Source organism: Aquarana catesbeiana, linkage group LG01, assembly GCF_042186555.1.
Source record: "Aquarana catesbeiana isolate 2022-GZ linkage group LG01, ASM4218655v1, whole genome shotgun sequence".
In the NCBI taxonomy this organism is placed as follows: Eukaryota; Metazoa; Chordata; class Amphibia; order Anura; family Ranidae; genus Aquarana; species Aquarana catesbeiana.
Window position 1 is genome coordinate 213,945,613 of NC_133324.1, and position 23,679 is coordinate 213,969,291.

Consider the following 23,679-nt stretch of genomic DNA (forward strand, 5'->3'; position numbering starts at 1 on the left):
CCATATATATTCATAAAAAAATAATAATTTTGTACTTAAATTGTTTAGATATAGAGGTTTTGTGGTATAAGCTGACACTTCATTCAAATGGATTTCAATGTTTATAAGTTTTCTTACTGTCTGAGGTCAGCAATATCAAATGAATATTTTTTTTTTTTGTGTGTGTGAAAAGGTGATTTCTTTTAACATCCTCCTTAGAACTGAGGAAAGGTGTCCAACCCCTTGGGATACTACACTAGCAGGTGTGTTGTTTGGGGTCGTTATGTTGGAATACTGCCCTGCGGCCCAGTCTCCTAAGGGAGGGGATCATGCTCTGCTTCAGTTTGTCACAGTACATGTTGGCATTTATGATTCCCTCAATGAACTGTAGCTCCCCAGTGCCGGCAGCAATCATGCAGCCCCAGATCATGACACTTCCACCACCATGCTTGACTATAGGCAAGACACACTTGTCTTTGTACTCACCTGGTTGCCACCATACACACTTGACACCATCTGAGCTAAATAAGTTTATCTTGGTCTCATGAGACCACAGGACATGGTTTCAGTAATCTAGCAAACTGCTGTGGGCTTTGTGCATCATCTTTAGAAGAGGCTTCCTTCTGGGACGATGCAGACCAATTTGATACAGTGTGCAGCATATGGTCTGAGCACTGACAGGCTGACCCCCACCCCTTCAACCTTTGCAGCAATGCTGGCAGCAATCATACATCTATTTCCCAAAGACAACCTCTGGATAGGACGCTGAGCATGTGCACTCAACTTCTTTGGTCAACCACGGTGAGGCCTGTTCGGAGTGGAACCTGTCCTGCTAAACCACTGTATGGCCTTGGCCACTGTGCTGCTGCTCAGTTTCAGGGTCTTGGCAATCTTCTTATAGCCGAGTGAGAGCGATAACACCAAATTGAACACACCTGCTCCCCATGCACACCCGAGACCTTGTAACACTAACGAGTTGGCTAATTGGGCCCAATTTGAACATATTCACTTAGGGGTGTACTCACTTTTGTTGCCAGAGGTTTAGACATTAATGGCTGTGTGTTAAGTTATTTTGAGGGGACAGCAAATTTACACTGTTATACAAACTGTACACTCACTACTTTACATTGTAGTTGTAGCAAAGTGTCATTTCTTCATTGTCACATGAAAAGACATAAAATATTTACAAAAATGTCAGAGGTGTACTCACTTTTGTGAGAGAGAGAGAGAGAGAGAGAGAGAGAGAGAGAGAGAGAGAGAGAGAGAGAGAGAGAGAGAGAGAGAGAGAGAGAGAGAGAGAGAGAGAGAGAGAGAGGAGAGAGAGAGAGAGAGAGAGAGAGAGAGAGAGAGAGAGAGAGAGAGAGAGAGAGAGAGAGAGAGAGAAAGAAAGAGAAAAAGAGAAAAATCTATTTTATAAAGACACATACGTGTCTCGTGTCCACTGCTAAGAATTCTACAAAGTGCTTCATGGTACCCCAAAGGTGAAACATGCAAATGCACACGTAAGCAGAATTTTTTTATTGTATTTTACTAAACAAGTAAAGTACAAACTTTGTGTCAGCTCCAGAACATAAGGCTTTGTTTCCATATCCAGTGTTCAGCTGCTAAAACATTAATGACCAGACACAGGAGATGGTCATTTTCAGCAGCCTGACAGGATCCTCTGTGAATGTCTGCTGTAGCAAGGGTGACACAGTCTGTCTTCTGTAGTGAAAATGACTACACTCTTTTTTTTTTCTGCAAAAGTTTAAGTAATAAACACTTCTGCCACATTTTATTAGGGAAATTTCTCATTGTGAAAAGATGAAGACGTTTTCTATAAATGTCTGCAATCTGCAATGATTGACCTTGATGCTTTCCACCACATTGTTCTATAACTAGACAGCCACCTAGTGGACATTTACTGGAACTTTATGCCTTGTGCCAATGGCAAATTCTTGCTGTAGTTGATGGTACTGAAATGATAAAATATAGGATTACTTAATGAGACACTTTTAGTAAAAATTATTATGGTGTATTACAGGATAACGTAGGTCAGCATTTCCACTGCTTATATCGATTATACTATGGATAGTTTTTAAAAGCAGAAAGTTGCCAATTGGCCAAAAAATAATATATATATATATATATATATATATATATATATATATATATATATATATATATATATATATATATATTTTTTTTTTTTTGATTAACAATTAAACAAAAACACGTACTAAGAAGGTCTAGTCTCTGCATGGTCTAAATACCATAAGTGGGACCTTTAATCATTGGACTGGACTTGATTCTTTACAATAGTTTCTTTGGATCTCCAGCACTACTTCTCTCTACCTGAAGCTGCTCAACCGGCATGAACTCAGCCCCGGGCAGGAGCACCTATAAGCAGATCCCCTTAACCTTTGACTGCCATGACACCAGTGATCTAATCTTTGCGGGTGCGTTTTGTTTTATCATTTCAAATTTTATTCTAACACACTATAGCCCTTTTTGCGCTGCTTCTCTTTTGCAGTAATTTGGGAGCTCTCCAAGCAAAACTGGCTGCACTGGGTCTCTAGTTAAAAGGATATGTAAAAGTTTGCGTTTAAAAAAACAAAAACAAAGATGTCATACTTACGTCCTCTGTGCAGTTGGTTTTGCACAGAGTGGCCCCGATCCGTCTCTTCTGGGGTCCCTCAGCGGAGTTCCTGGCTCCTCCTCTCGAGTGCCCCGTTGGAGAGCTGCTCTTCCTCAGGGGCACTCGTGCGGGCGCCCTTCTGTGTCCTGCGTCCATTGACAGGCAGTAGGACCGGGCCCCGCCCCCCACGTCATCAGATTTGATTGACAGCAGCGGGAGCCAATGGCTGCGCTATCAATCTATCCAATCAGGATCCGAGACACCAGCTGGAGCGCTCATCCTCATCGCTGGAAAGACCAGGATCAGGTAAGTAAAAGGTGGGATCTGGGGGGCCTGCTGCCTCACAGGAGGTTAATGTCAGGTGCTTACCCTCTAAAAAGGATACATGTGTTTGTACAGGTTTATTAGAGAGCGTGTGCGTTTTTTCCATTACCCTCTATATAGTGTTTTTTCCTGTTTTTATTGTGGCTTTTATCCACACCTCCATATCTGCTCTGTGTAGCGTGATTGAACGCTCTTTGGAAAAGGTTTTGTTTATTCATCCAGTACTGATGAAACAGAATAGTGGATAAGTAAAGAGCTGTATTTGGAGGAGTGCGATTAGACACTACAATAAGCTAGCTATATGTATTCAATAATGACTAACAAATCTTTTTTGTGTTTTTTTGTTCTACTGTTTGTCAATGCTTATAAAGACTCTTAAAATGTATTGTAGTGTAAATAAAAGACATGATCACAGATTCTTGCCTGTTTACTTACCATGTTGACCTTCTCATATAATGTTTCCAGGAATCACTTCCAGACTCTCTTCCACCACCTGTGTGTTTTTCACCACCTTTTTATATAAAAAATAAATAATAAAAAACCCCACAGCATATTAGCAAAGAATAACAACCAACCAAACTTTGGCTAAAAGAAAACAAACTGTACTGTCATTACTATTAGACTTCGTGCACATGGGTTATGTTTAGCCCTTCTGAACACCAAAACTCAGTAAAACTGATATGGGGCGGTCTTTAAGTGGTTAAAGAAAAAACACAGTAGCATACAGCTCATGCATTTAGGTGTGTTTAAGGATGTCAATTTGAGTGTTAATGGATTCCAATAATAATTTTGGCCACTGGAATGCATTCACAATCAAATCCTAGATGCGTCTAGCTTTTTGCCTCGTTTAGCCACATCCATCAATTTTTCTGCTCTTTAACTCATCTCAAAACTTGCCTTTGGTGTTTTTTCAGCCTATAAACGCTCCTCTAATATGCCTGTAAACACCTATGCATGCATGGACATATACCAGTGGATATAATAAGTCTACACACCCCTGTTAAGTCAGGTTTCTGTGATATATTAAAAAAAAAAAAAAAAGAGAGACAAAGATAAATCATTTCAGAACTTTTTCCACCTTTAATGTGACCTATAAACTGTACAACTCAATTGAAAAACAAACTGAAATCTTTTAGGGAGGGGAAGTAAAAATAAAATAATGTGGTTGCATAAGTGTGCACACCCTCTTATAACTGGGGATGTAGTTGTGTTCAGAATTAAGCAATCACATTCAAACTGATGTTAAATAGGAGTCAGTACACACCTGCCATCATTTAGAGTGCCTCTGATTAACCCCCAAATAAAGTTCAGCTGTTTTAGTAGGCCTTTCCTGACTTTTTCTTAGTCGCATCCTACAGCAAAAGCTATGGTCCACAGAGAGCTTCCAATGCATCAGAAGGATCTCATTGTTAAGAGGTATCAGTCAGGAGAAGGGTACAAAATAATTCCCAAGGCATTAGATATACCATAGAACACAATGAAGATAGTCATCAAGTGGAGAAATTGTGGCACAACAGTGACATTACCAAGAACTGGACTTCCCTCCAAAATTGATAAAAAGACAAGAAGAAAACTGGCCAGGGAGGCTGCCAAGAGGCCTACAGCAACGTTAAAGAAGCTGCAGGAATATGTGGCAAGTATTGGCTGTGTGGTACATTTGACAACAATCTCCCATATTCTTCATATGTCTGGGCTATGGGGTAGAGTGGCAAGACAGAAGCTTTTTCTTCTTACGAAGAAAAACATCCAAGCCCGGCTAAATTTAGCAAAAACACACCTGAAGTCTCTCAAAAGCATGTGGGAAAATATGTTATGGTCTGATGAAACCAAGGTTGAACTTTTTTGGCTATAATTCCAAAAGATAGGTTTGGAGCAAAAACAACACTACACATCACCAAAAGAACACCATACCCACCCTGAAGCATTGTAGTGGCAGCATCATGCTTTGGGGCTGTTTTTCTTCAGCTGGAACAGGGGCCTTAGTCAAGGTAGAGGGAATTATGACCAGTTCCAAACACCAGTCAATATTGGCACAAAACCTTCAGGTTTCTGCTAGAAAGCTGAACATGAAGGGGAACTTCATCTTTCAGCATTAGAATGACCCAAAACATACATCCAAATCCACAAAGGCATGGCTTCACCAGAAGAAGATTTAAGTTTTGGAATGGCCCAGCCAGAGCCCAGAACTGAATCGATTGAAAATCTGTGGGGTGATCTGACGAGGGCTGTGCACAGGCGATGCCCTCACAATCGGACAGATTTGGAATATTTTTGCAAAAAAGAGTGGGCAAATATTGCCATGTCAAGATGTGCCATGCTGATAGACTCATACCCAAAAAGACCGAGTGCTGTAATAAAATCAAAAGGTGCTTCAAAATATTAGTGTAAGGGTGTGCACACTTGTGCAACCATTTTATTTTAGTTTATTTTTATTTTCCTCCATTTAAAAGATTTCAGTTTGTTTGTTGTTCAACTGAGTTGTACAGTTTATAGGTCACATTAAAAAGGTGGAAAAAAAAAAAAAATCTGAAATGAGTTATCCTTGTATCATTTTTTTACATCACAGAAACTGGACATTTTAAACAGGGGTGTGTATTATTATTATTAAACAGGATTTATATAGCGCCAACAGTTTACGCAGCGCTTAGACTTTTTATATACAATGTAGGAGGTGGGGTTTTTTTTTGTAAAAATTCTGTAAACAGCGACATTTTATGCTCTGTGTGCATGTTTCCATACAGTTCTGGCAGGCATGACAGATATAGTTACAATAATGTGACCAAAATCAGAACTTTCTAAAAAGCAGGAATGTTTTTCACAACCCAAAGGACTAGGTTCTTCCAGAATATGGAAAGAATAATACTACAATTCCATGACCTACTTTTGGCTTAGAGACATACAAGATATATGCATATTCCAACCGATCTTATTACTCACCAAAAGCTCCACCAATTTCTGCTCCACTGGTTGGAATATTGACGTTTACTATACCACAGTCTGATCCTTTTGGCCTAGGAAGAAAATCATTCACTTGGTAACCAGATCCAATTCAACCTTGAATCACATGCTTGTAAGTTTTCAAAAATCTGCTGAACGTCAATTAATTCTGTTGCAGCTTAGTTGAAAATTGCAGGGGAGCCCCTAAATTAAAAGTGTAGTTCGACAGAATGAGCACTCCCAAGTATGACCCCCCATTTGTACAACAGTAACTTTTTCTCTAAAATCATAAAATTTTACCCAAGCCAGCGGAAAATCCTTCCCAAATCCTTTGTAAAGATGCTGCTTGACAGGCCTTGCTTAACCTCATTATTCCACGCAAAAGCTTCTTCTTCAGTCTAAGGAGAAAGAGGGTGAATGAATGCAAGAGTAGAAAAGGTATACCAAAATCTCAGAAACCTTTTACTGGTGTGAGAACGTTGATTATTTTGACTGCTCTAAAAGCAAAATCTGCTTGCTGTGGGTTACTGCACATTATTGCTCTTTGCCTGCCTTATTTTAAAGTCCTGCCAAAACCAATATAAAATTTAGGAGTCAACGCTGCTAAATCTTTTTGCAGCTCAGTAGTTCACTAGCCTCAAATCTTCCACATATTGTAATAAAAATGTTTGAAGCACAAGACTACTACAATTAGGCAGTAGGATCTGGTATTTTGAAGTTAGTTATGCTTGTACTTCTGCCTCTCTAGCTGATCTGCCTACATTAATGAGATTCTAAACCTAAACCTTTTATTTGATTATCCACATGAGTGAGTTAATGCCTCTACGTAAATCCCCCCCCCCCCCCCCCCTCCTCCACAAGTCCCATCTCTTTAGCTGTGATCTACACAGGATGGAAGCTCCACCTGTTATTTTTAATGTCCAAGACTAAAACCAAGGCAGCATAGACACAACAAATTAATGACAATCCAGCAAATTGGATTGCATTCTGAATGATGTAACAGAAGGCAAACATCCAAATCCAAGCAGCTATACTAATCTTCTCGTGCACTTACTGCACAATTTGGTTGTTGGATTTGTTTTATGCTCCCATGCATCCTTGTATAAACCCAGAGAGCTCCTTTATTATTAAAAGTCAAATCACAGTATCAGTTCTAAAAGCTCCCACATACTATTTATAGGTCAGCCTGTTGGACTATGCATGCTGCACACCCAGATCAGTATAGCCAGTCATCATGTGTACATGTCTAGCATACAGGATGTCCGGCAGACTGGTTGTTAGGCAGGAGGGTACCCAATGACCAGATTAATGTTGAACTGCATATACAAACCAACAAAGTCTCCTAGATAACTGAGCAGCTCAGGTCTTACAAATCTGTAGCTGGTTCCTCTCATTCACAATAACCACCAATTTATTTATATTGAAAACCCCTAAATGCCAGACAAGACTTTGGGATCTCTCACCTCCAGGCAGACCAGCTAAAGAAATGATCCAGGTAAAGAGGGGAACCATGTAGTCTGAGGTTTACTTTAGACCCCCTTATTACATTACAGTAACCCAGGTATTTGCATCTGTGCAGTTTTTAAGAATGGGAACACTGAATTAAAAATAAATAAAAGTATTTCTCTGCTTGTCTAAACAATGAAATCAAAGAAATATCCCAGCAATGCAATAGTGAACATAATGACACGGTTACTGCCTGTATTATAGAGCAGTGGTCATCAACCCTGTCCTCAGGGCCCACCAACAGGCCAGGTTTGCAGGATAACTGAAATACATCACAGGTGATATCATTTGCTGCTCAGTGATTGCAGTATTCTAGTCTGCATCTCCCCAAGGTAATACATAAAACCTGGCCTGTTAGTGGGCCCTGAGGACGGGGTTGATGACCACTGTTATAGAGAACAAAGTGTGCAGTCATTGTGTGTGATGGTTATTCTTTAATATATTTCCCAGTCCAGCTGGGCAATTACTACATGTTAATACATTGTATGCTGTAGGTTAATTCACTAGCTTAAAGGATAGTTACAGGTTATCCAAAGGGGATCACACAACTCATGATATCTGATGGCAATACTTTTTCCTTCTGGTTTTACCTTGTTTACTTTATTGCCAGAGACACACGCACACACACAATTCTCCCTCTAGTGGCTATATAAACACAAGGCACGCATATAGAAACAGCTGATGTAAAGGAGAAGGGCTAATTCACAGGAGCATACGCATGGTTCTGGCATAGTTAGCAGAAACGCCTGCATTAAAACATGCACCTAAAGTACTTGCATTTAGACACATACAGTGATTAGACGTGAAGCTTTAGGCATGTATGCTTAGACTTTTTTTTTTTTTAATTCTTTATACTGCAATGACGTTTCTCGTAAATCAACAAGGGCAGTGTATATGTCGAGATGTCATTGTACAAGACATAATCCAAAGCTACAGTTACAACACAATTACGCAAAATGCCACAAACAAGTTAAAAAGTACTGTAAGCCTTCACAGCTAGTATAGTCTGCTCTTAAAGAGATATTAAAGCCTTAAAAAAAAAAAAAAATATCATACTTGCCTGCTCTGTGCAGTGGTTTTATCTATAAACTTGCACTACGTTTTAACAGCATACAAAAAAGGTAGGACATGTCTGTGTCCAGGGTGGTACATGCAAACAAAAATTTAAATAACCATGCTTGGAAATGGCCATTGCTTACTAAGGTGGTTGTAAAAGGTACAAGGTTTTTTACCTTCATGCATGAAGGTAAAAAAACCTGTGTGCAGCAAGGGTTCTTCCTGGCTGCTACAGATAATGAGGCTGCTCTGGCTGATAGTTTTACAGACTCAGCCAATGCGTCCACAATAAAGCCTACTGCTTTAAAGAGCATGGGGAAAGATTTTAACAGCTCTCCCCAAGGGTACCCGCCGTCAGGTGCTCTTGCAGCTGCTTAAACCAAAATTCAAAATTTCAGGCTACGCAAGTTGTTGCCAGAGCTGGTCTGAGGTTTGCCATAGCAGTGTCCCATGATCTTTTTAGGATTATGTCACCTCTTTTGTCCATGGGGTCCCCCAAGTGCACCATGTCCTCAAAGACCAGATCTGAGTGTTTTGACACTTTTGCTAGGGGGGCATCTAATTTTGGGGATTGATTTTAGACTGAGTTTGGATTCTATGAAATAAAGAAACAATCAGCTCAAACAATTATTGGGTACGAGAAAAATGCAAGCTGTACACTATAGGCTGATCACAACACCTCCAAGGTATATTAAAAGATATAATTAGTGCAGCGCAATAAAACACGGTAAGTCCATAAACAAGCATAAAAACGGACCAATGGATTTCCAATAGTAGAAGTCGAAGACACCTCGTGGGAAGAAAGATTCCAATCCACTGAATGTTCTGAGTGACAGACCCTCCACCAGCAAGTCAATATTCTTACCAGATATGGTGGACCTCTGAGCTAACAGAAGGTCAAATACGCTTATATCCACAGTGGGACGGAGATGGTTGGCCGGTGCAGCAATGGAACCAGATCATCCAGGGTGAATAGATAAAAATAAACACGATCTAAGTGCTCTCCGTCAAGTTCATTTATTCAAATAATCCACAATATATCTTGTAGCCGTAACATAAAATGACGCTACATGTAGCGATCATATGAGCAATATAAAAAAACACAGTGGAAACCCCCCCAGTACGATAGTTGCCATCACCAATCCTGGCTGTGCAATATCCCAAGAGGCCAGTTCATTCGCGGAACTGTACTCTTGAATCTGACTATTATGCGCAGCCTAACGTACTGAGTGTTTTTTTTTTAAAAAAAAGGATACAAAAAGGAACAGATCGCTAGTGAGATTCAGAGTATTGGGAACCTGGATCGAACCTTGTTAGTAATAGACTTCAATAAAAGTAAAAATAAAAGAAACAAGTTTTAATATAAAATTTTGGATAACATACAACACAAACAATTTGAAAAAAATAATTTTAAAACATTGGGAAATGAAGATAGGGTTTTAGGTACAGTTTTATCCCCCACGCCCGAGGTTTATCTACAGGCGAGGTCCAACCCTTAGAGATGTTCTAGCCCAGGGATCTTCAAACTACGGCCCTCCAGCTGTTGTGGAACTACACATCACATGAGGCATTGTAAAGCTCTGCCATTCACGGACATGACAAGGCATAATGGGAATTGTAGTTCCTGAACAACTGGAGGGCCATAGTTTGAAGACCCCTGTTCTAGCCCCAAGTGTTGTGGACCCCTCCCCCCCGTGATTAAGAATAGAATATGGTCTTTTTTGTCTGGCTTTTATGCTTGCAGAAAATGTCCTCCGTGCAGGCAATGTAAGCATAACTTGAAAAGATGCAAGGATTTTGTGTCCTCTGCCACCAACAGAACATACCCTATAAAAAAAAAAATCTTATTACGTTTAACACAATGGGGGTCGTGTACATGCTGGAGTGCGATTGTGGACTCCAGTATGTGGGGAGGACTTCGAGACCCCTGAGTGTTTGCACTGTTGAACACGTTAATATCAAAAGAGGCTTAAGAACACATAATGTTCCTAAACATTTTAGAAATCTTCACAATAGGGATCCCAAATGTCTCAGATTCTGGGGATTGGAGAGGGTAAATAAACACTGGAGGGGAGGTAATTTCATACACCATTTAAGTCAGCGGGAATCCTTCTGGATCCATGAAACACAGGTTTTGGTTCCGGGAGGGTTAAACGTTGAATTCGACTTGAATTGTTTTATATAGTTAAGAGTTCAGGTTGTTTAAGTTTTTTATATGTGCCTGGTTATATGTGAAGAGATGGCCGCGGTTTTTATAATAAGATTTGATGTTGCTATAAGCTAAGGTGGAGTTTTGCATTTGCAGAGAATATACATTATTTTTTATTTTGCTAGCCTGTGTCCCCAGAGGATATTGAGCTCGCTGGGGTAGACTGACTTCCGGTTCCTGGATTTCCAGTCCTTTGCGCTCTCCAGGGTGACCAGTTGTGTATTTAAGCATCCAGGCGACGTGATAACCCCGCCCTCGCTGACAAAGTCCCGTAGAATGTAACATGTACAGGGAGAGGAGCCATCTTGCGGACGTCACCCGTTGCCATCTCTGGCATTCTGCTGTTTTTTATATTGGTCATACAATCGCTACACGTAGCGTCATTTTATGTTACTGCTACAAGAGCTTTTATATTGTGGATTATTTAAATAAAAGAACTTGACGGAGAGCACTTAGATCATGTTTATTTTATCTATCCATTCGCCCTGGATGATCTGGTTCCATTGCTGCACCGGCCAACCATCTCCATCCCACTGTGGATACAAGCGTATTTGACCTTCTGTTAGCTCAGAGGTCCACCATATCTGGTCAGAATATTGACTTGCTGGTGGAGGGTCTGTTACTCAGAACATTCAGTGGATTGGAATCTCTTTCCACGAGGTGTCCTCGTCTTCTACTATTGAGTTTGGGTCCTCATCGAAGGGAAATCTTTTCAAGCTACTTGAAAGAAGGGTGTCTTGTCTGGTTCTGACCACTCGCTAAACACTAAATCTGTCGTGATTTTGTGCACCGGGAATACTCTGGGTTTCTTTTTATTCAATCCTTGGTACGTTTTGTCATGCCTTGAGCTTTTTTTCCCTCCATCTCCAAGGTTTCATAGGATTGCCCCCACTAGTTCATCCACTTCCTCCTAGGAAAGTTTGAAACTTGTGGGTATTCCTGAATCTTCCTGGCCTTCCTCCTGTCCTGAATCTGATTGGGAGGAATAAGGGTCGGTATTTTTAAAGGGAATTCTCCCCACTCTCTAAAGGCTCTCCTGAACCTACTGGAGTAGGGGAGGTGGGCACCTCTTTGGGTTTGCCAACGACCTTGCCTGGGACTTGTGTATCGGAGATAAATTTTCTAGATTATTGAGAAGTAGATTGCATTTCATCCTTGAAGGAGCAGAGGAATTTTGAAAAAGGGTAATCCTCCTTGCTTTTTAACATGGCTGTGATGCAAGTGGTACACAAGGTTTTTGTGTAGCTAGATGACAGTCTTGCATTACAAGAAGGACATCTTTTCTGGTCTTGGTAGTAGATTTTTCTGATCTGGATGATTCTTTCTGAGAGGGGGACAAGAAAGGAGAGGGGGGTTTAACAACCATCTAGTCCTCCTCCCAGTGTCCCTGCTAAAGGTGCCAAACCGAGCTAATAAGGTGGTTCCCCCAGGGTCTTCTAGCTCCCCTTTGTGAACATTGATACACAGGAAAAAGGTTCTGGCCAGGCCAGCCTACCTGTGATGAGCCAGCGTTTGACTCCCCCGGAGCGTGGGATGCCTCCATGATGCTCCTTTGCTGGCATCTAAAGCCCAAGCTATTGCATCTTTATACACTGGCTCGGCCTTCCCCTTGCTCTCTGCGCCGCAGGCAATAACCTCCAGTGCTCAGTGATGACATATCCGCCGGAAGTAACGCCCGGCGTTTTCCAGGTCACGGCGTCCTACAGCGAGGAGTCTCTCTCACTGCCGATGCCGCCGCTCCGCCATCACTGCCCGCTCCCTCGCTGAGCACCATAGAGAGGGGTAACGGGAACTTTATACCAATGCAGAGGGAACCCGTCTGCAGAGAAAAGGTGAGGGGAATATATGGCCGGTTCTCGACAGCCCTTGATGGATGCTCTCCAACCCCATCTCCCTTTAAGAAGGCGGTTCCTTCAGGCAATATGTCTCCTCCGACTAAGGGAACGCCTTTTAAAGAGCTGGAGGCAATGTGTTTCCTGTCCAGGGGAGGAGCTCTACCTCTCAAGGGCTGTCCCAGAAGACAACTGGGGGAAATACCCTGTTTTGGTCTTTTTTCAGGGTCTGATACATCTGGTCATGTAGGGACAAAGAGGCCTGCTCTTCAATTTCTAGTGTCTCGTAAATCACCCTCAATAAGGCAGCCACCTCCTCGAGCGAGAGCCTGTATCTGGGTGACCTTGTCCCTTGGCTCGGAGTATCTTTGGACGACGATGTCTCACTTAGCACATCCAAAGGATCAGATTTCCCCCCCCTCCAATTCGTCACCCTCCTCTGGAGCTGAAAGGGGGGGGGGATTACGGCTGATTGTTTTGGGGTTTCAAATTTCAAGCATAGACTTTATAGCCTTCATTTTAAACCGCCATGGCTCCCGGAAGTCCCCGCCCTCCTCCTGCATTCCACAGGCCAGAACGAGGCCTACGCCTGCCCCCCGCTGTTCTCACGCCGGGATACCACAGTATCCGGCAAGCAGACTGCTGTGAGCCTTGTGGAGCACCATCCCTATCCATGGAGGATGACGCTGGTGTCAGCACCCCGCAGCCTGACCGGGGGACTTAGATGCCTGCCATCCCTGCTTACAGATACCTGCCGACTTCCTTCCCCCTTCTCCTTAGGCAGCCCTGCCTAGGCTCAGGGGAAGGAGAGCTCCCATTCAGCCTCCTCCTCCGGTGGAGGAGACACAAAAGATGGGAGCCGCCCTTTATGAATCTAAATTTTGTGTTTCCTGCCTCCAGAGGTGGAGCCTATCTCTCTAGTGCTGTCCTGGACAGACGACTAGAGAAAAAAAATAAAATAAAAATGCCATAAATCTATTCCCTATTTTGTAGAAGCTATAACTTTTGCTCAAACTAATCAGTATACGCTTATTGCGATTTTAACAAAAATATGTAGAATACATATTGGCCTAAACTGTGGAAGAAATTTGTTTTTTTATATTTTTTGGGGATATTATAGCAAAAAATATTGCTTTTTTGTTTATGGCACAAAAAATAAAAACCGCAGAGGACATTAATTTTGTTTGGGTACAAAGTCGCACGACCACGCAATTGTTAGTTAAAATGACACGGTGCCATATCGCAAAAAAGGGCTTGGTCAGGAAGGGGGTAAATTCTTCCAGGGCTGAAGTGGTTAAGGGGGAAATTCTTCCGGTCTTTAAGTGGTTAAATTAAATTACCATTACTGAAGAAAGCTGCCCTCTTGTGGCAGACCAAGATATCAGTGCGTTAGCACTGATCAAGTCAGCTAATAAGGGAGAATCAGTGTGCAGAGCCACCAAATAAGCAGATGTTTTATCCCCTAATGCACAAACCACATGATTAATGTAGTGGTAACAATCATGTAACAAAGTTCCAATAGGACCCTAAAGCTCCTTACCTGGAGTACAGCTTTAAGTAGAAATCTGCTTTAATAAAAGCTAAATAGTAAAATATATAATTTTACCTTGAATTTTAGAATGTAAAGTATCGGAGCAAATGTTTCCTTGTGAACGATTGGGGAGTCATGAGCAAGGCCCGTCATGATGGTTGGTTCAACAAAATTTCCTGGACGATCAATTACCTTTGTCAAATATTACAGAAAAAAAGTTATTGATAATGAAGCAGTTATCTCTTCACTAATACGTATCCCTCTTCAACTTACCTTACCACCACACACAACGGTGCCACCTTCACATTTTGCTTGCTCGATGGCGGAAAGGAACATTTCCACAGCCTGCTTAGTGTGTAGAGGTCCACATAATGTGTCAGCTGAAAAGAGACAGACATGGTTTAAAATACTCAGAAAAGTCAGTGAAGACCTGCCATATAAAGACCCACAAGGAATTGGAGATATGTCATATGGTAACCCATAACATTTTATTTTTTTTTTAAGTTTTCATTAGGCAGTCTTGCTTCCAAGTAGCTTTCAACCACAAACCAAAGTGAGGGGAATTTCTGTCTTAGACAATTGTAACCAAAACTTCCATCTTCACTGGGTGATTTCCCCTCACTTTCTGTGCTAGGCATTAGGACAAACAGAGGGGTGAATCTCCCCAGTGAAGACAAAGACAGCAAAAAAACAAAAAAAAAAAAACAAAACAAAACTAACATAAGTTACCAGTCTACCAAAAAACTAAAATTTGTTTTTACATGCACTTTTAAAGTAACTCAACTGTAAAAATGTTATGCCCAGCATAACAACCCCTCAAATCTCTCATTTTAGATATATGTACAGGAAGAGAGAACATTTTTCTAAGCTGTCAGAAAACAGGGACAGAGCTAAAATTACACTACCAGAGCTCATTGAGGAGAGCTCTGACAGCTGATTGGAGGAAAGGGACACAACACCCCCTTAACACAGCACACAGGAACAGAACTGAGGCCATCAATCACAGACTCTGTGCTGGAGCTCCCTTCACTGTAACCTTCTTTCTCTTGGGGTCAGGAAAACTTGTCAGAAGTGATTCATGCTGATAGCAGAGGAGCAAAGAGAAATGACACTTAGTGTTCTGGATTGAGACAAGTACACACAGTATAGAGGGATATGCCTTGTTCATATCTGAGGTTTACAACCACTAAGTTCTTATTATTATTAATACATGTTCCCCTTAAAACACTACTCACATTCCCAGGGGTCCCCGATACGCACTTGCTCATAGGCTTTGGAGAGTTTCTGAACAATGTCATCATGGATGCTTTCATGCAAGAACTACAGAGAAAGAATACTGGATAAGGACATAATACAATACCAATAACAGCCATGAGTCACATAAAAGGTAATTATTTCTTACCAGGCGTCTGGCTGTGGTGCATCTCTGACCTGCAGTACCCACAGCAGCAAACAAGACAGATGGGGTGACCAAATTAAGATCAGCATCTTCAAACACTACAATTAGATGACAGATTACCGCATTACAGATTAGTATAAACAGATTTGTGACCTACAAATAGCATATGATCATAAAAATTTTTAAAAAAAGTCTACAGTTAAAAATATAAAGGCAATAAACAAATAAAGTTTCCAGGTCTGATTTTTCTGTACCCAGAACAGTATAGAATACTGTTACAATTGTAAACCTTTAAGTAACACCCTCTGTTTATTTTTTTCTTTTAACCTTTATTGTGTGTAAAATGTGCCAATATTAACCATTTTAGGCACAGTACCCTTTGACAAAGGTGATGTGGAAGCTCCTGTGGAGGCCATGCTGTTGATCACATCCCACTTTGTTTTTCCTTTTTCTCCATCTTAATTGAAATGTCACAAAATGTGCAGTGTGTGGCAACATGCTGCACTGAAAAAAAAAAAAAAAAACCCAAACAAGAAATAAAAAATAAAAAACGTAGAACGTATCTTACTTTTTTTTTAGTTTATGCATTGAGCTTGTTAGGCAGGGCTTTTCAGCACAGCCCAATGCACATGGTGTGAATGGGCCTCCTAGGGGTGCTGTAGATGTCATTGATAGCTGGTAGCACTTCCCAAAAGACACAGACCTGATCAGCTCCTGGGCATAAGATCAAGCTACAAAATTACTCTATCACCCTGTACCACCATGTAACCACAATGAGTTAAGCATGGTAAAACCAATGATTTACACTAAATTTTGAAGAAATGAGATTGAATAATGATCCAATGAGCTACAGCTTAGTGAACACAGATGTGCACATACTTATTGTGTACAGTTAATGTTTATTTTCTTTAATATTACTGCTTGCCCATATGGATAAAACTAAAATATGGACAAAACCTTATGAACAATACACTGTGGATTCAATATATTTTTGTTTTATACTCACCAATGATTGCATTGTTTCCACCAAGCTCAAGTAACTTGCGTCCTACAGAATACAAATAGAATATTAGTCTCCCCAGCGTGGCCCTAGAAGAATTCTTCTGTTTTGAGAGGAAATGACTTACTAGTGCTTAACCATGTGATATCTAATCTGAAGAGTAATGCATACAACAGAACTTTTAGAAATTAGGCAGCTTTTTCAAAGCCTTTAAAAGCACCCTTCAGCTCCAGTCTGTATGTGTGGTACACAGATCTTAATGAGAGCAGGTTTCGAGCAGTGCTAAAATTTGGTAAAATATATATATATATAATTTTTTTTTTTTTTTTTTTTTTTTTTTTTAGGAAATATATGCAAATAATATATTTTTATTGATCATGAGCTATGGGCCTTAGCCATACAGTAAAAAAAAAATGCCCTACACAGACTGTTTTGATGGGGAGAATCTCTTTCACAGCTCTACTGTATTCTCCCAGTGGGGAACCGTCCCCACCTGCAAAATACAATGATCACTGCTGGCAGCTATAGCTATTGATCGAAAGTAAAAAAAAAAACAAAAAACAAAAAAAACACACCACCTTGACGGTCTTCAGTACAAACAGCCTGCCCATAGACCGATCAAAATTCCTACTGAATCAGCTGAATTTTGATTTGTTTATGGACTAAGTTGGCTGACTGCTTATGTCAGGCGATAAGCTTAACGAACTTGGAGATCTTCAATGCATGTTCTAGACATCAAGTCACTGAAATAGCGATTAGAGATAATTAGTCTGAAAGAGTCCTCACATCAGAGGCACTTGAGTTCCATCCAATCGCTTTCATGAAAAAGCTATGGTTGTGATATTTGGACCAATCAAATTCCTAAAGGTTAGCAAAATGGAAAGAACTAGTATAATAATAATAATAAATAATAATACTACTACCATAAAGGGAACACTTAAGGAGACCTTGACTAAGGAGGCAGCACCGATCCTCTTCTTTTTGGGTCCACTGCTCACGCTCCTGGCCCCTCCCCCCAACAGAGCCCCCAGAGAAAGCCGCTTGCTTCCGAGCCACTGCTCTATGCATCCCCCCCCCCCCCCCCCCCCCTCCCACTGGCTGCGACTGAGCCAAAAGGGCTCCTGCTGTTGCCTCAGCCAATGAGGGAGAGTCCCAGGCAGCCGAGGCCATCGTGAACATTGCTGGATCAGAGGGGGCTCAGGTAAGGATTGGGGGGCTGCACACAGGTTTTTTTTTTATCTTCATGCATAAAAAGCAGGAAGGTAAAAAAAAAAATCTTCAGCCTTTAGAGCCACTTTAAATATGGTCTTTGGTTGTCTTCCATAGTGCAGAAGTTGTATTCTTAGTAGTATTGAGTATTATTGCCGATTTTCCGTGCCTATATCGATATGCCACTTAGAATTGGTTTTGTAATATTTGTGGAATGATTTCTTGGTACTGCGGTTAATCTCTCTCTGTAATTTTTAGGTCTAATATTTAATGAGCACTATTTAATTAATATTTTCTTGCCTGTAACAAAGCTGTAACTTACACCAGCCAGACAGTTTGGTATGGTTGTACAGGCAGGCTAATCTACCCAAGTTGATCGATAGATCAACATGGGTACAAGAAGCCTGTCAAATTTTTCATGCAATTTCGCAATAATCACTAAGGTTCCCCCCGCCGTGATAACACAATAGTTCCTCAGGAGGGAGATAAAAATGAAAAATGAAAATGAAAATCACTCTATGGCAAGCTTTTAAAGTGGTTGTAAACCAGGGGTGTCAAACTGGAAGCCTGCCAGCTGTTGCAGCACTACAAGTCTCATCATGCCTCTGCCTGTGGCAGTGATTCCTGTAACTGTCAGCCTTGCAATGCCTCATGGGACTTGTAGTTCCGCAACAGAGTGTGGGCCGCCAGTTTGACATCTGTGTTGTAAACCCTCATATATACCCAATGAAGTGAATCGCCTCAGATGATAAAGAGATGAAACAAATGATCTTATATAAAGTTTTACATGTATATCTGTGGTCTTCCCCTTTCTATACTCTTTGAAAAGTACAGATCTTGTTAAAAAATCTTTCTTCATGTTTCAGCAGTTCATAGGGGTGGGTGGGGACACTGCACTTACACTGTGTGAGAGCTGATTGGAAGAAAGGGGACCCCCCCCCCACATAGGCAGAAGAAGGAACATGCAGATTTGTATTCTGAATAGACAAGCTCTCTGCTCATCTACCTCTAAGCACCATCCCTGACACAAAATTTTGAGCTCATGTTATCTCATGTGTTGGAGAACTTGTCAGAAGTGACTCATGCTGATAACAGAGGCATGCACCAGAGAAAAACTACACAGAGCTTTGGGGAGAGTAAACACTAAAGATATGTGCTCAGGGGCGTTGCTAGGTCTGCAAAAGATCTGGGCTAGAGCCCATAGCAGCGATCACCAACCTTTTTTTTGGGGGGGGGGGGGGGGGGGGCACACCGGTGGTAAGCAAGTGGTTCAACTCACCATAACGCAGAATCAGTGGGAGCCCTGGACGTGTCACTTGCCACATCTCCTGCCACCAGATGCAGCGTGTCACTTGCCACCGTCACCTCTCACCAGATGCAGCTTGTTACTTGCCACCGTCACCTGTCACTAGATGTGGATTGTCACTTGCCATGTCGCCTGCCACCAGATGTGGATTGTCACTTGCCACTGTCATCTGGCACGAGATGTGGATTGTCACTTGCCACGTCACCTGCCACTATTTGCAGATTGTCACTTGCCACTATTTCCAGATTATCACTTGCCACGTCACCTGCCACCATTTGCAGATTGCCACGTCACCTGCCACCATTTGCAGATTGCCACGTCACCTGCCACCATTTGCAGATTGCCACGTCACCTGCCACCATTTGCAGATTGCCACGTCACCTGCCACCATTTGCAGATTGCCACGTCACCTGCCACCATTTGCAGATTGCCACGTCACCTGCCACCATTTGCAGATTGCCACGTCACCTGCCACCATTTGCAGATTGCCACGTCACCTGCCACCATTTGCAGATTGCCACGTCACCTGCCACCATTTGCAGATTGCCACGTCACCTGCCACCATTTGCAGATTGCCACGTCACCTGCCACCATTTGCAGATTGCCACGTCACCTGCCACCATTTGCAGATTATCACTTGCCACATCTCCTGCCACCATTTGCTGATTGCCACGTCACCTGGCACCATTTGCAGATTGTCACTTGCCACATCATCTGCCATCATTTGCAGATTGCCACGTCACCTGCCACCATTTGCAGATTGCCACGTCACCTGCCACCATTTGCAGATTATCACTTGCCACGTCTCCTGCCACCATTTGCAGATTGCCACGTCACCTGCCACCATTTGTAGATTGTCACTTGCCACATCACCTGCCACCAGATGTGGATTGTGACATGCCACGTCACCTGGCACCAGATGTGGATTGTCACTTGCCAACTGATGTGGATTGTAACTTGCCATGCCAGCCAGTGCCACCAAATGTGCATTGTCTCTGCATTGGTGGCAGGCTGGCAGCACTGGTCCATTTAGTGGGGGCAGGAGAGCGGTGATGCAGGGCAAGCAATGAGAGATGATGTAATCTCGCTGCTCCCCGCCGCAACTCCAACACTGAAGCAAGGGGGTCTGGCTGCAGAGTAAAGCTTCACCGATGACAAGAAGCACATGACCTCCACTCCACCACGCTATGATGGCAGAAGAGCACTGATGTGTTGTGGGCAGTGAGAGATGATGTCATCTCTCTGCACCTCGCTCCCACATTGAAGAGGCCCGGCTGTGAAGAACGCTGATGTGGAGCAGTCGGAGAGAGATGTCATCTCTGCTCGTCTGCCCACTTGCTTCTTTCCTCTTCTCCACCTCTCTCATGCAGTCAGCCTGCCCGCCGCAGCTGTAGCCGTGGCCCACTGGTTAGGCAGGGACCCTGCGGCAAGAGACTCAGGGCTATGGGCCCCAGATTCGGGCTATAGCCTCAACAGCCACCCCCTAGCAACGCCTCTGTATGTGCTTACATCAAATTTAATGAATGGGGTCTACAACCACTTTAAGGTTCTAAACAAACATTCTCTGCTGACTTCAGAGCAAGCAGAGCTTAATAAAAATACAGATGCTCTCTAGGTAAATAATAGCTGGGAGGAGAGCCTATTCATGTGACCAGTCATAGTCCCACAACTGGCTTCTCTCAGTTGCCCGATTTTCATGAATGGCTAGGCCACATGTACAGCAAAGTGCTGTACAACAAAAAGCATGTATCTATAACTGCTTTCTGTTATAAATGAGGGGAAACGTAAGATAACTCTGTGACCGTTGGAGGGGGAGGGGGGGTTGGGGGTTGGAGTTTCAGCCCAGTGAAGCCTCCCATCTCAAAAAAAAAAAGTATAAGTATATACACAAACCTAATATGTGCATACCGAAGCATATCGCCTGTGTGTACACATAGGTGCATTCCAAAAAGGAAAAAGACAGCTTCCTATAAAATGGGACTCACCAAACCTTTCTTGAACCTTCAAAGCCACTTGTTTCCCCACGTTTGTGCTGCCAGTGAAAGAAACCAAACCCACACGCTCATCCTTCGCTATAGCATTGCTAGGAAAACAAAGAAGTGTCACAAACTGCATCTGAAAACAGGTATGATATATGAAACGTTTTGCAAGAGAAGGTGGGAATATACTAGATATGGCAGATATCAGACTGAGCAAAATGACCACCTATATGAAATGGGAAAGTCCTTCAGTTGGTTAGTGGCTGATGTGACTAGTGGAAAAATGATTGAGGAAAAAACTGGGCTGAGTTTGAATACTTTACATGAGTTGCTTGCATTTGAGATCGAGTGCACTTTTACACAGAATCAAGATTTTTTTTTTTTAGGCATATTACTTGAAAAAAGGAGGCGATCAATCCCTTTAGCCTTGCAATAGATTTAATTTAGCAAGGATATTTATATACAGTAGCATCTTCTCTACATTCTTGTAAATTCCATACCAGGAACACATAGTGCAGAATGCCGAGTGGATACCCATTCCCAGTTCGCCAGGCAGTAAAAGTACAATAAAGCAATAAATCAACCACAGATGACATCTTACAGAATTTTTTTTTTTCTGGAAGACAAACAGTACAGAAAGGACATCAAAGTTGTGAAGCAACATTACTTTTACCTTTCGTTTGACAGGTACATCTAACTATCAAAACTTCCACTAGAACTTTTTAAGTTCCATGCTTTGAAGAATAGATGGTGAGAACATACAGTATCTCACAAAAGTGAGTACACCCCTCACATTTTTGTAAATGTATTATATCTTTTCATGTGACAACACTGACAAAATGACACTTTGCTACAATGTAAAGTAGTGAGTGTACAGCTTGTATAACCTGTGTAAATTTGCTGTCCCCTCAAAATAACAACACACAGCCATTAATGTCTAAACCGCTGGCAACAAAAGTGAGTACGCCCCTAAAGTAAAATGTCCAAATTGGGCCCAGTTAGTCATTTTCCCTCCCTGGTGTCATGTGACTCATTAGTGTTACAAGGGGAATGGGGAGCAGGTTTGTTAAATTTGGTGTTCTCTCTCACACTGATCACTGGAAGTTCAACATGGCACCTCATGGCAGAGAAACTCTGAGGACCTGAAAAAAAAAAAAAAAAAAAGAAGAATTGTTGCTCTACATAAAGATGCCTAGGCTATAAAAAATGATCGCCAAAATCCTGAGACTGAGCTGCAGCACGGTGGCCAAGACCATACAGCGGTTTAACAGGACAGGTTCCACTCAGAACAGGCCTCGCCATAGTCGACAAAAGAAGTTGAGTGCACGTGCCCAGCGTCATATCCAGAGGTTATCTTTGGGAAATGGACGTTTGAGTGCTGCCAGCATTGCTGCAGAGGTTGAAGGGCTGGGGGTGGTCAGCCTGTCAGTGCTAAGACTCATACACCATACACTGCATCCAATTTTTCTGCATGGCTGTCATCCCAAAAGCAACCCTCTTCTAAAGATGATGCACAAGAAGGCCAGCAAACAGTTTGCTGAAGACAAGCAGACTAAGGACATGGATTACTGGAACCATGTCCTGTGGTCTGATGAGAGACCAAGATGAATTTATTTGGTTCAGATGGTGTCAAGCGTGTGTGGCGGCAACCAGGTGAGGAGTACAAAGACAAGCGTGTCTTGCCTACAGTCAAGCTTGGTGGTGGGAGTGTCATGGTCTGGGGCTTCACGGGTGCTGCCGGCATTGGGGAGCTACAGTTCATTGAGGAAACCACGAATACCAACATGTACTGTGACATACTGAAGCAGAACATGGTCCCCTCCCTTCGGAGACTGGGCCGAAGGGTAGTATTCAAACAGGATAATGACCCCAAACACACCTCCAAGACGACCACTGCCTTGCTAAAGAAGCCAAGGTTATCCTCAAACGGAAGGTGGAGGAGCGCAAGGTCTCTAACATCCACCAGCTCTGTGATGTCGTCATGGAGGAGTGGAAGAGGACTCCAGTGGCAATCTGTGAAGCTCTGGTGAACTCCATGCCCAAGAGAGTTAAGGAAGTGCTGAAAAATAATGGTGGCAACACAAAATATTGACACTTTGGGCCCAATTTGGACATTTTCACTTAGGGGTGTACTCACTTTTGTTGCCAGCAGTTTAGACATTAGTGTAATTTCTTCAGTGTTGTCACATGAAAAGATATAATGAAACATTTACAACAATGTGAGGGGTGTAATCACTTTTGAGAGATACTGTATGTAGGTAGGCTATAACTGCTGAAAAGAGTTATTTAAATGCTTATTTGCCGCTTGGTCACCAAAAAAATGCACTGGTCATGAAGGGGGTAAAACCTTCCAGGAGGTCAAGTGGTTGAGTATTGCTACACAAGAAGGCACATTTATAACATAGCAAAGCATGCAAACACCTGTCTGCTATAGAATAAAACATCCAAAAAAAAAAAAAAAAAAAAAGTTATGACACTGTCCTCAAAAACTATGAATGTCACCTGATCTAATGGATAAGTGATGGTGAAATCGAGTCAGTGGGTAATGGACATATTATGCTGGTAGCATCTCTCTCTGGGCCTCTTTCAGCAAGGTATTCCAAATTATTTATCTGCCACGCTTCGTGCTTTCAGCCGAACAAGACAACTACGTACCTTTTGCTGAGCTTCATTTGGACAGTCATTAGGATTAAATGGAGAACTTAGCAGGAGATGCCTATCATTACAAAGCAGGGCCCGATGAGAATACCTGTTGGGAGGTAAAATGCCATCTTCCATCCAATACCATCTATTTT

The 23,679-nt window shown here is 42.2% G+C and overlaps 1 protein-coding gene across 1 annotated transcript in view; it reads right to left on the reverse strand.

The window, feature by feature from the left end:
• Positions 1-1,482: 1,482 nt before the first annotated feature.
• Positions 1,483-23,679, reverse strand: part of ALDH7A1 (aldehyde dehydrogenase 7 family member A1) — a 70,001-nt gene continuing 47,804 nt past the window's right edge. The window contains exons 9-18 of the mRNA XM_073624791.1: positions 20,891-20,988; positions 16,397-16,438; positions 15,394-15,488; positions 15,227-15,311; positions 14,265-14,371; positions 14,067-14,183; positions 6,158-6,255; positions 5,858-5,931; positions 3,356-3,431; positions 1,483-1,934 (exon numbers count right to left, since the gene is read on the reverse strand). Coding sequence (XP_073480892.1) covers positions 1,880-1,934; positions 3,356-3,431; positions 5,858-5,931; positions 6,158-6,255; positions 14,067-14,183; positions 14,265-14,371; positions 15,227-15,311; positions 15,394-15,488; positions 16,397-16,438; positions 20,891-20,988 — 847 coding nt within the window. The 3' untranslated portion in view covers positions 1,483-1,879. The remainder of the gene's footprint in view (positions 1,935-3,355; positions 3,432-5,857; positions 5,932-6,157; positions 6,256-14,066; positions 14,184-14,264; positions 14,372-15,226; positions 15,312-15,393; positions 15,489-16,396; positions 16,439-20,890; positions 20,989-23,679) is intronic.